General features: G+C 33.9%; 1 protein-coding gene across 1 annotated transcript; it reads left to right on the top strand.

Annotated features, from left to right (window-relative positions):
- The first annotated feature begins 10,100 nt into the window (after positions 1 to 10,100).
- LOC147077103 (uncharacterized) lies at positions 10,101 to 12,184 on the top strand. The gene is made up of 2 exons (XM_085941429.1): positions 10,101 to 10,228; positions 10,732 to 12,184. Exons 1-2 carry the CDS (start codon positions 10,169 to 10,171, stop codon positions 11,239 to 11,241), a joined length of 570 nt encoding a protein of 189 aa, XP_085797555.1. The 5' UTR covers positions 10,101 to 10,168; the 3' UTR covers positions 11,242 to 12,184.
- The last annotated feature ends 373 nt before the right edge of the window (positions 12,185 to 12,557 follow it).

Genomic DNA, 12,557 nt, shown 5'->3' with positions numbered 1-12,557 from the left:
ACAAAATATCCGGTCAAAGGTGAAAATTGTTTAAAAAATCCTGTTACCGTTATACATGCTGTTTAAATCCAAGTGTCACCGCGTGATAATCACGTCATATGCCAATTCGAATCATAATGCTGTCCTGCTCGTGGAATAATCGTAGCACTGATGTTTGGCCGCTAATTCACACAGCTCATTTAATAATAGAACTTAGAACTAGAAAATTCAAAGCAGGATTACCGATAGCAAGCGAGTCAACATCGAACATTAACGTCACTCCACAACGGATGTGTCTGGATATATCATCTGAAGACAAATAAACAGAACTTTGTTTGTGTTTTCATATAACGGCCTTTCGGCTTCAATGGACACCCACTAGAGATGGGAAAACTGATTGATTTTGAAGACTAAGTATACTTACTACCAGTATAAAAAAATACTTACTAGTATTTGGAACACTATATAGAGTGTTTGGCGTGCGTATGCGACAAAAGTTTCATAGTCAACTAAAACTAAAACTAACTCCATTTATTAGTATTTGAAATACGTATCGGCTCAGGGAACTCAGACTGTGTATCGGCTTCAATAGAACCGCTAAAAATACGCTGAACTCCGCTTGTTGAATAGTCCCATTTATTATAAAATTTTAAGCACATTTTAAATTTATGAGTTGTTTTTCTGTTAGGTTATAATATTCTTGTTAACAAAAATGAATAACAGTGATTTTTTTTAAATTTTAAACATGTTTTGAGCAGTCATATAACAAGCCTAAGCCTGTGCGTCATCTCACCACTGTGCTGCGACACAAAATTTATGACCTATTATTCATACATTCGAAATAGACTAATAAATTAAAATATACCTATATTCAAATGCTATCTAAATAGTGTTAAAAGTCTACCAACTGTGCACAGTGCACAGAACAGCGACTCGCGATGATATCATCACAAGTTTTTTGGAATAAGTTTATTGGGCCACACATACTGAGTATGGGTAGTTTCATCCGAAACTTGAGTACACAAACTGGTGACAGTATTTCCAACTCACCTCTAACACCCACACACCCGCATTAGTCAGTTATATCGAGGTTCTAGTCTAATTATTTTATAATCTACTTCAAAAATAATGTGTTACTTAATTTTGGGTATGTTTAAATGCTCATCGCAATATAGATGTATAATGCGGTCCAATTCAATCAATCGTATGGCGGCATGTTGTCAACGACATAAATAAAATTTTCCTATTTCTTAGTGTTACATAATATTATATTTAATCATAACTAGGTGTATAAATATTCTTTTATTCTGTAGTATTTGTAATAGTAATTTTAATAGTAAGTAATTTTTTTGTTTTATTTTCTATCACTAAAACCTAATGATATGCAGGTCTATTCCAACATAAGACCCAAAACTATGCAAAATTGTGATAGAAATGTTATAAGGTTTTCTATAAAACTTCATCAGTAATCAATCATTCTGTGCTCAGTTTAAGTGATCAATTCAAAGCCAGATTCATCTGTGCTCAGCCTTGGCATCTATTTTGTTGCAAAGCATCTTTCGCTATACTACGCCGTACTAAGCACAGAGGCCGTAACTGACGTATTTAGGTATTTTCATGTTTTTAGATATTTGGATTCTGCAGAGTTTTTGTATAAGATTGGTGAATAAATCCAAGCCGTAACTGCTATAGTTACGGAGAAATCAAGGGTTTTAATAGCCGTATCTACGGAGTTTGAGAAAAAAACTCGATAAATACTTAGCGATTCGGTTGTAACCAGGGCTTTTTTTGTCATGTAACGCGGTAGAACGGCGTAACGGGACCTTTTTTTCCTGGTATTTTTAAAGTAGCACAAAGCAATAAGACGAAAAAATGTTCACGCATACATAGTGTAAGTTAATTTTCCTGAATCATCTCATATGAAAAGACTCATATGTGGTTAGGTAATTGCATTTTTTGTTTAATGTTTGTTGATACATTGAATACCCTTAATTTTACCTCAATCACCATTTGAAAAACGCTAATATCGAGCGTCAAACTGCCGTTAACCTTATTGATAGGTAGGGGGCTCGCCAAAGATCCTGGACTGGGGGGCCGCTTGTGGGGGCCATGGAAATCACAATATACCTACTTTTATTCAAATATATGATGTTTTTACTATTTTAGTTGTTTGTTTAATTTTTTATGCGCTTCGTGACATAGGAAAAGTTATTTGAATATAAATTTTTCGTTAGTAGGTAAGAAGTTTGACAAGAAGTGAGTTCCGGCACCTTTGTCTTTAAAAAAAAAGCCCTGGTTGTAACTATCATTTACTAAGGGATAATAGCCGTATCCGACATAGATACGGCTAATATCAATACATAATATTAATAATAATAATAACATAAATCAAATTTTCAAAGTATGTAAACAAATCTTAAACCAAAATTAACTATTATAGGCAAATAAAATTAAAAAAAAGTTCCCCAGTATAAGCAGGAAAAGTAAAATAATATGAAAGCTCAGATCTCCCACTTGCCTAAAATGCAGATACGGCCTCTGTGCTTAGTACGGCAGTATAGGTATTGAGATTGGTTCACAATTATAAGTGCGGGGTCTCGATTGATGTCAAATAGCTGATGTACTTCCAGGGCTCCGTGGATTTCGATCTGCTCGGTCAGCTGTTACAATCATTAATTAAAAACTACAGTTTTGTACCTATTTAATAAACGACTTATTATCAGATACTGATTGGTGTTAATTCTTCTCCCTTAAATTTAGTTTTGCTTAAGGGCGATGCTTCTACCTACCAGAGGCACCTAGCGGAAAAATACAAGGCTTGCAATTTGAGACGTTTTTTTGATAATTTATAATTTCATCTGTATTAATTAATAAATATCTAAAAACGTTAAAAAGATTTTTCAAAGATAAACTTAACAATTGTAAAAAAAATGTGAATTTATTACATATTATTAATATCCACAGTTACATTATTATTACATTATATTTTATGGTCGTATCTATTATTAAAATTTAGTTTATTAAGTTTTCAATTTTTCCTCGTACAGATTTTTGACTAATTCATAGTTTTAATATTTTTTATATTTATTTTAAAAAACATCGATTTTCATAAAAATATATATATTTTATTTTTTTTGACCATGTCCGATACTAATAGGATCATATGGGCCTCCACAGAGAAGAGGTTTGTATTAACAGATTTTGTTTTTTACGAGAAATGGATGTTAGCCACTTGCTCAACCTATTAGGTCCACACCCTGATACACACAAATTGAAAAACAATATATGTACTTGCGAGACCCAGGATTCAAACCTAGGACCCACGGCGTTATAGTCCAACGCTTAAGCCGCGCGGCCACCGTGGGGCCACCTCATACATAATAATATCAAATTAATAATAATATAACAGCGACATTATGTAAATGTATTAATAACCTGGGACTCACGATATAATAAGCGGACGCATAAGCTGCTTGGCAATTGTGAGCGTAATAATGATTCACTATGCAATATATAAATTAAATTAACGACTACACGACTGGTCCTACCTTTCCCCCTGCCGTTGTCTACGGATGACCTGTCATTGTCTATAGAGTGCTCATGCTGATGCGTCTGTCGTGTTCACTTGTTGGAGTATTCTTTTAGATTGTTTTAACGTATCTTGGAGACCTTGGAGGTCTCATTACAAGCCATTCTATTTTCAGAAAACATATTCCTACATTATTCATAATATATGGATACACTGCTAATAAAAATATGAGTAGGTATTGTTACCGCCTAAACCATGACATCCTCAGAGGATCCAAGGCCATGAGGCCTGAATCATCATTGGGCAGATTCATGCAAACATGAGCAGATCGACTGCGAGACAAATTTCTAGCCCGTAAGCTTAAATGTATGAAAATTTATAGTCATCCTTTTGCGACTTCAACAAATGAAATCATTGTAGCCCTTAATGTATGTAAAATCCAGCTTTTTTTTATACCTACATTCTCGAAGCAAGCAAAGTAAAACCTAGCGTCATTATAAATATTATACTTATTCAATTTTAAACATACCTACAAGCAAGTTGTAATTTTAATGCAGCAATAATAATCCCAAGGCACAGCCCCTTTTCAAAGCATGTACCTAGAGAAGGTCTGGTATATTTCTGTGGTTAGCAAAAATTCTCAGAAGTATGAGACCCTATGTACCTACCTGCAAGCCAGGTACATAGGGTGTAAAGGCTGTCTTTGTGTGATTTTTCAGTGATAGAATTGTGAGTTATTTGTTGTGTATTATTATTACCTACTTTAATTTTCGGAGGCTACCCCAGCCTCTAGAAGATTGTCATTCGGTTTTCGAACTCTCGAGCGTGACGTCGGCCGCGACGCCGCGCTCGCCGACGGCACCGCCATTTTAAATTTATTTATTTTTATAAATATTTTCTACGCTGTAAATTTACTGTAAATGTATTCCGGCAAATAAACGCCCTGTTTTCGCCTGTAATTCCGCGTTGTCAATCAATAAGCATGTCCCCGAAAGAAGAAGCCAGCAGACGATCACCGTGACCTTACATCATCAGGGGGGATCCAGCGCATCATCCTACACCCCCCCCCCCTTTCGGAGGTGACAGTATTAAAATGCTATTACAAATCGATATTTCCAGCTGTCTTGACACAGGGAATGGTTTGATTTGGATATATGAGTTAAATGTTAAATAATACACTAGCATTAATACACTTTCTACAAATGTAATGCATAGATCAATGCTACAAATTTTTTGGGAAATCGATATTATCACCGGTTTTTGTGTGAAGGACTAGTCTGATTTTGACAGCTGATGAATAACAGGAATGTATATTATTTATAAATAACACTGATAGTTATTATATTTGACTTGAGAATTTTTCATAATTCAATTTGAAACGAGAAAGGGCGAATCAATATGTCAAGCAATCTGAGATCTGATTTTGACAGCTGAAAAGTGGACCACTCGTTGCTTGTCCAAAAAGTTATGCTTAGGCTTTATAAATCTAAAGATGGCGGTGCTACTGATTCATCGGTGTCACTAGAGTTTGGGTTGTATGATAAATCTGAATCAATAAAGGGTTCATCGATTTCACTCTCCACTGTAGCATCGATTTCAATTTCATTCTTCTATTCAAATCGGAGTAACTCATTCAGCTGCTCATCACCTCTAAATATCAATACACAATTAACTAACAAAGCATGCTTAGCTAACTCTTATTATGTATTTTAATAACAAAATCGTAAGTACACCTCGCGAGTGGAGAACAACAAGGTTCTAAGTGTTTGTCCTTGACGAAACAAAAGTAACAATGTGGCAGCTTAGAATACTACTTCATTGTTGAGTTTGTTTTTTCAAGAACGAACACTTAGAGCCTTGTAGTATTAGGCCCGCTACCTGACTGGGATGGTCTCATTAATTCATCGTCCACGTCTTTGTCATTCATTTTCATTACCAGCTAATTGTGGTATTGAATGTCTTTCAATTATTTGAACCTCACCTAAAATATTATAAAACAAGGCCTGAACAAAAACGATGCATAAGTGCGAGTGAGAAAGTATTCGGCACCCTTATAATCTCTGCGACACGCGCTAGAGTAAGATAAAAGGTTTATAGATGTGGGAGATGGTTTGCTACGGTGTAGCCGGCAAATCTTAGCTTATTGCATAACTAAGCGTTGATAACCGTGTTGCTAAAAACCATAAACAATATACGTACAAATTGTATGAGTAGAAAGTACACCGGGAATGGTTTGAGATTTGACGTTTGGTTCAGGCCTTGTCCGTAGTGGTTTGGAGAGGGCGGTGCGGGCAACTTAAACGTATAGCTATGTGCAACAACGTAGTGGTCGCGCGGGGGCGGCGCGGCGGAGTCTTGCGAAACTCAAACGTATAACCGTGTGTAAAATGTTCGTAGACAGTGTGTTTTTTGGGGTATATTACACACGGTTATACGTTTGAGTTTTGCAAGACGCCGCCGCGCCCGCCAAATGACTACTGCCGAGCACTATTAGTACATAGGTAATATATATCGACAATGATAATGTCATCATCTAGCTTCCATTTTATTTACAGTATTTTCTTTTTTCTTAACGGACAATAATTAATAATGTTCTAAACCTCAAATTTTCTATTATGAAAACAGAACCAACTTTACTGTTAAGTACCTATCTGTCATAGTCAGTAGGTACCAGCTATCAAAATGTCAGAAGAGGCAAGAGGTCAAGGTTTCTTTGATGGTATGGATTACTCTGTCTTTACCTTAAGTTATTTTGCTTAGGTTATTAAAGATATACAAATATTTATTTGCAATTTGATATTTTATGATAGGTACCATAAATAGTTGACGACTTTGCAAGTAATATGGAATAATAAAAAAGGGAATCAGCAGTTGGTTCCTTTATGTAAAATTAATAGTTTCTAGTGATTGTTTGTATGGAAAATGTCATAAAATGAAAAGGAACCAACTGTATTATTGACTAATATCTTAAGATATTTATTATTAGGTACTTTATTTTATATTCTTTTACTGGTAATAGAGATATATTAATAATAGTCACAGTATGTATTTGGGCATTTTCGCCAAAGTTTGTACATGTTTGAAATTTGGGTAATATTATTTTTTCACTCAAATTAACCATTTTTATATAGCTAGCAGATTCCTTGTTCTATTGCTGAATTGGTGATAGCAATTTTTCAGCAAAATATTGATTAATACAATATTTATATCATTTTTATTATGAAATTGGGCATAATAAGTTTCCGTTCCGTGACTACGAAACTTAGCTTTTAAAACATGAATGAAACACTTTTTATCACTTAAAAGAGCTCTATTAGATTAAAAAAACCATACACTTCAAAATAAAACTACAAATAGTCAAAAAATATTATTGAATTTTAATTCTTGGGCACATTTCGTTCCCCTCCGTTACCCTATGTCTATAATGGCAGAGCATTTTTCCTTTAGTATTTGAAAAAACCAATCAATGTTCGTTCTGCTATTTTTTTAAAGACAATAATCACTTTTACTAAATTTTATTGGAAAAATAAATAAGTTTCGTTATTTAATAATCAAATGAAAAATAGTTAACGTTCAACTTTTTTGGGGACATTTTCGGAATGGAACGAAATGGTAACGGAGTGTAATTTGTAAAGCTTAAGTTACATGTTACCATAAAAACAAATTTTTGTTTTATGAAATTTATTTGAATTTTTTGATAGACAGATAAATATTCAACGTGCGTCAAAATAACAAAACAAATCAAACTTAATCACTAAAATAGACATATTTTATAATAAATTTCACAATACTTGTAAAATAAGGTAGGTAATAATTTTGACACACTATACATTACCATAACTTTATTTGGCATTTATATTATTTGTAACTCAGATAAAAAATATTTTTAAGCAAATTAACAATATATGAAAAAAAAAATCAGCAAGGGATTCAGACGCGAGTTCCTAGCGCGGCACGGAGTATATAACTTTTACGAAAATAATTATAGTCAAACTCGGTTATTACGATCTCTGACATAGCGAGATCTCGGATGTAATAACGAAACATTTGTTGACAATTGGTTTATGATTTTCGCCATACATTTAATTCTTTCACTGTTATAACGAGCAACTTATCGGATATACCGAGCTAAAATACTGTTAATGTGTCGACCGTTTTAAAACATTTCGACCCTAAGCAATAAAATCCGATTGGACAGGATGCCGCCGGGGTCGGATTACGTTTATGACACTAGTAAAGTGTCTAAGTACCTACCTTATTGGTGTTTCACCGACAATAATAAAAAAGTATCCACGCATATGGTTGAAAAATCCAAGGTTTGTGAAGTCCGTAGGTACCTACCAGCGTTAATTACAATAAACAACTTCTTTTGTAGTTTATGAATGCCATGCTCGTTTCGGGGATTTTTACGATGGTTTCCAAATTTTTTATTTTCGGCTTTTTGTGTAATGTGACATGCTCATTTAAAAATACCTATTCTCTGATATAACGAGTAACGCTTATAACAAGCAAATTCAGTCGGTCCCATCTTCCTCGTAATAACCAAGTTCGACTTTATGTTGTCTTGAAATTTAATTGTATTCATCAACATAAAATGTAGCTATACAGGTTGATTGTAATCAAGACGTACTTTTCTGACATTTCGTGAATACCTACAGTTCTAGGTATTAAATCTAATCGAGTACACATTTCTGTTAAACGTGACAAAAAAATACTTTTTCATACATTTTTATAAATTTCTATGCCTAAAATGTATGGAGAAGTTTTAAAATTTTGGTGGCGTATAACAGAAAGAGTATGACAGAGCCAGTGCCTGTCTCGCAATTATTTCAGTCTGGTGTTTTTTCTTTTCCTTCTGTTGTTTTTTTTTATCTCCATACTTTTATGTGCGCTATTTTTGCGTATTCAGACATATCACATACTTTTTTAATCTTTATTATATTATTATATTATAGTCAGGTTATTTTTTATATTTTTTAATGAAAATATTTTTGTTTTTCATACGAACAGACAAAATAATTTTTTTTATAATCTATGAAGAACTAAACACACACTGTAAACCCAACTTTATGCATGCCATTTCGTTACTTTTACATTCCACATATACGTTACCACCAATATAGTTTCGGAGTGGAAGTAACGGATTCTGTTTCAGAAGTGTTTGAAGCCAAAATTTAGCTTAGTTTTATTGTTAAACCTGCGATATGTTTTATTATATCTGTAGTATGAAAGATAAGCTCCATATGTGTAGTATGTGAAATAGAAATATGTGTTTTCTTACCTTATAAATTGTGGTAACAGTAGTGGAACTTCTTAAATGACCAACCCAGAAAGCAACCTGTTCCGATAGCGATACCGACACACACCAACAATTTAAAGTGTACATGGCGATCAGTGTTATACAAAAATGTTGCTACATTAAAAAAAAACATATTTATAGTGAAAATTTTTCGCCTTCATGCTAAAATCGTGGTAACGGAATGTGGAGTTCCACTTTTTCAAATATCCTGGGACACACTTTAAACGTGATTTTTTTTCAATATTGGTACAAATTTACGAAAAAACTATATATTTTCCAAAAATATATAATGTAAGCTGTTGAAAACACTACGAATTTAATTTTACACACTCAAAATTAATGACGAAATCAGACTTTGTTTATTTGAATTTATGGGTGGGACATGGTAAAAACGCACTACCTTTCGATCTAAATAATCAATTAAAAATATATACAGGTCAGATAGTTGTATTTAACTGATTGAATAGAGTAAATTAATAAATTTGCATGTTAAAAGTACATAACTTTCCAACATTTTATAATATAATAACTATGAAAAAATCAATCAAAGTCATGGGACATGCCAAAAACGCAATGTACAAACTTTGGCGAAAATGCCCATTTAATAGTTTTCATGTTTTCATGTGCAAATCAAGGAGAATCATTAGGTATATACCTATAGAAATAGCTACCTAAACTTAGTAATAACGGAAATATCTTTCCATTAAAAAAATCAGCTCCCTGATTGGAAACAAAATATATGTAGATATTAATTTGATTATTACTACACAATTTTCAAGAGGACTTTATTTTTTTGTCGGGTTCGCGATGTCTAGTTTACTTCCATTGTCCTTGGACGTCACGTTCTTCACAGTCACTCGCCAGTTATGGAAGTTGTCAGGTGTATATTTAAATATACCTTTCTGAAACCGTAGACTCGCAATATTGTCTGTTGAAGCAGAGATGGTATTTAAGTTAGATTTAGTAGTATAAGTAGATACCTCCTATCTTGTTAGTAATGTATCCATACAATACAATTCTTAGATATTGGAGTTATTAAAGGATGATAAAAAATACTGTATAAAAATAATGTGGCGGCATTTTGGTACTGCCTAAGGGCGGCATTTTGTCTAGGGACGTCACTGTATATAAAAAAATGTACAGATTTTGAAGCTCAATATCTCCATTTAGCAGTTTTGCAGTAAAGTTGGTTCTCTTATGTTTATCTCAATCCAATTATTTTTGGGAAACTTTGAAAATTATACATGGCAATATTAAACTCAGTAAAAAACGTAAATTGTTTATGTTTAATGTATATGTCAAATTGTCAAAATAAGAAAACAAAAGAGATCTATTGTGTGAATATAATTTTATAATTAAAAATGGAAAAAAAGAAAAAATCTCATAGCAAAAAGGAACACAGCAAGGCATCTCGGCAACAAGTTAGTTTTTATTTATTTTAATTGTATAATATAAGAAATATATTCGTTTCGATTTGTTTGACATAACCTTAAAATGTATACCCTATTCCTTGACTACTTAAATTCATCAGATTGGATAGTGTATTATTAAATTCGTCTTCTATTTGACATTTCCCGTATCAAAGCAGACATTTTAATATAATATTTAGCTGTAGATACCTGTGGAAAGAGACTTTATCGTCAATTCTATGTAGGCACCCAAAAGCAATACATTGCCACAATATTTTTGAGATAAACAATCACGTAAAACACTAATAAATGCGTACGTAGGATATCAAACAATGCATCAGGCTTCAAACCAAAATGCTAGCCACCATTTTATTTTATTGCCTTCAAAATTCCTAATATTATGTAGGTATGTAATGCGGACAAATTGCCTGTTATTGCTTGGGTAAATAATTAAACTGTCACAATAATAACAGTGTAGACGTAAAACTAACGTAAAATAACTCTTTATTTTACAGGCTAGAGAAATGATAGCGAAGGTGTACCTATTTCTGCGATCGGAGGCAGAGAACGGAGTACAGAACCTCAATAGCGCAAGAACCAGAACCAGCAAAGCGACTGGAATCGCCATCAGAACAATTTCAAGGATTCTCACAGAAGATAAGTCAACTACGGGTGTAATGGCACCATTCCAAAACAGAAAGAAATTAACACTCAGGACAGACTTATGCGAAGATGATAACGAGATAATCCGATCGACCATACGGAGTTATTTCACCAAATTCAATGAGGCGCCGACATTGAGAAAACTCTTTCGAGTGCTAGCCGAAAGGACATCTTTGAATTTGTCACTTACAAGTCTTCATAGATTGATTAAAAAGCTCGGCTTCGTATGGTGTACCACGCACGATAACAAAAAGATTCTGATTGAAGGATGCAACGTAAAACCTGACGATATAGTTGACAGGAAAGGCGACTTCTCGAGTGACAGCTTGAGTGATACAACCGACAGCGACGATTATATCTAAAGTTTACCATTTTATTTATCATGTACATAATTGTGCTATGGTTCAGAAACGTGGAAATTCACTGTCCGTGATTCTGAAAAGCTACAGGTGTTTGAGCGTAGAATCTTGATAAAGATCTTTGACCCTATCTGCGAGGATAAGGTTAACTTTGTGTTGTTATCATGTCTGCTTGTTCAAAAGGTTGTGTGGAACCACTGTCGGAGTCGTCGATGTGAGGGTCGATGGTGTTGTAGATGAAAGACGATCGTGGTTATTCGTGACGATGGAGGATTGCGAGTTTATTTATGGTTACATAAGTACAAGGATACAATCGGTACAATGATATAAGTAAACGGACAGTACGTAGACTGAGATAGTAACGGACCAGGTACTTAGATTCGAGTGACGTGTCCGATGAATTATTATTCGCTATTTATACACGTCACGGCGACTTGAAGCTTTCGAGATGTGGCTGTATAGACGCATCCTCAAAATTCCATTGACTGACCTGGTGACAAATGTTCAAGTTTTCAATCGAATGGGGAAGGACCGAGAAGTTCTACGTAGTATCAAAACCAGGAAACTACAGTACTTCGGCCACATTATGAGAGGACAAAAGTAGTGTTCCCCAACTTGTCATTCAAGGAAAGATCAATGGTAAGTGTAGCAGAGGACGGCACCGCATTTCGTGGCTTAAGAACCTCCGCTCGTACGGGGCGTTTTACGTGGGCGAAGTCGGCGAAGCGCTGAACGGCACGCGCAATGCAAACATATAACCGTGTGTGAAAACGTTCGTAAACAGTCTTTTTTTGGTTGTACGTTTATACGTTTGAGTTGCGCACACCGCTCATCGCTTCGCCGACGTTGCTCACCTAAGACGTAGTGGTTTAAACTTAAATTTATTAAAATAATGTATATTTTATAAGACAGTACAGAAGGCAATAAAAAAATAATTTAACAAACCAACCCATTCATACATCGTCGGTGTTTTGTAAAAAGGGCGAATCAACCATTTTGGCGAAATCGAGATTTTAATGAAAATACAATATGTACTCCACTAGCTTTGTTGTGTAAAAATGGCGAATTTGTATCTCCACAGGAAAATACTTAAAAACGATAATCGTAAGGGCGAATATCCATTTAGTATTACGAATAAAAAGCGAATGTGACATATTAGGCCTTTTAAAATATTTTATAATAATGTCTATTATAATGACAATATTCTTTCTAAGCTTTATTATAAACGTGTTAGATTTTTATAATCATCCACAGGTAATAAACAAATAAATGTCAAAAGTTAAAAATCCTCCTCCTGTAAAATAGCATTTTGGTTAATT

This window comes from Rhyacophila brunnea, unplaced genomic scaffold (assembly GCF_057557595.1).
Source record: "Rhyacophila brunnea isolate RB1 unplaced genomic scaffold, BYU_Rbru_1.0 scaffold_13, whole genome shotgun sequence".
Lineage (NCBI taxonomy): Eukaryota > Metazoa > Arthropoda > Insecta > Trichoptera > Rhyacophilidae > Rhyacophila > Rhyacophila brunnea.
Note: the sequence above shows the minus strand (reverse complement) of the source record. Positions and strands in the feature narration are given on the sequence as shown.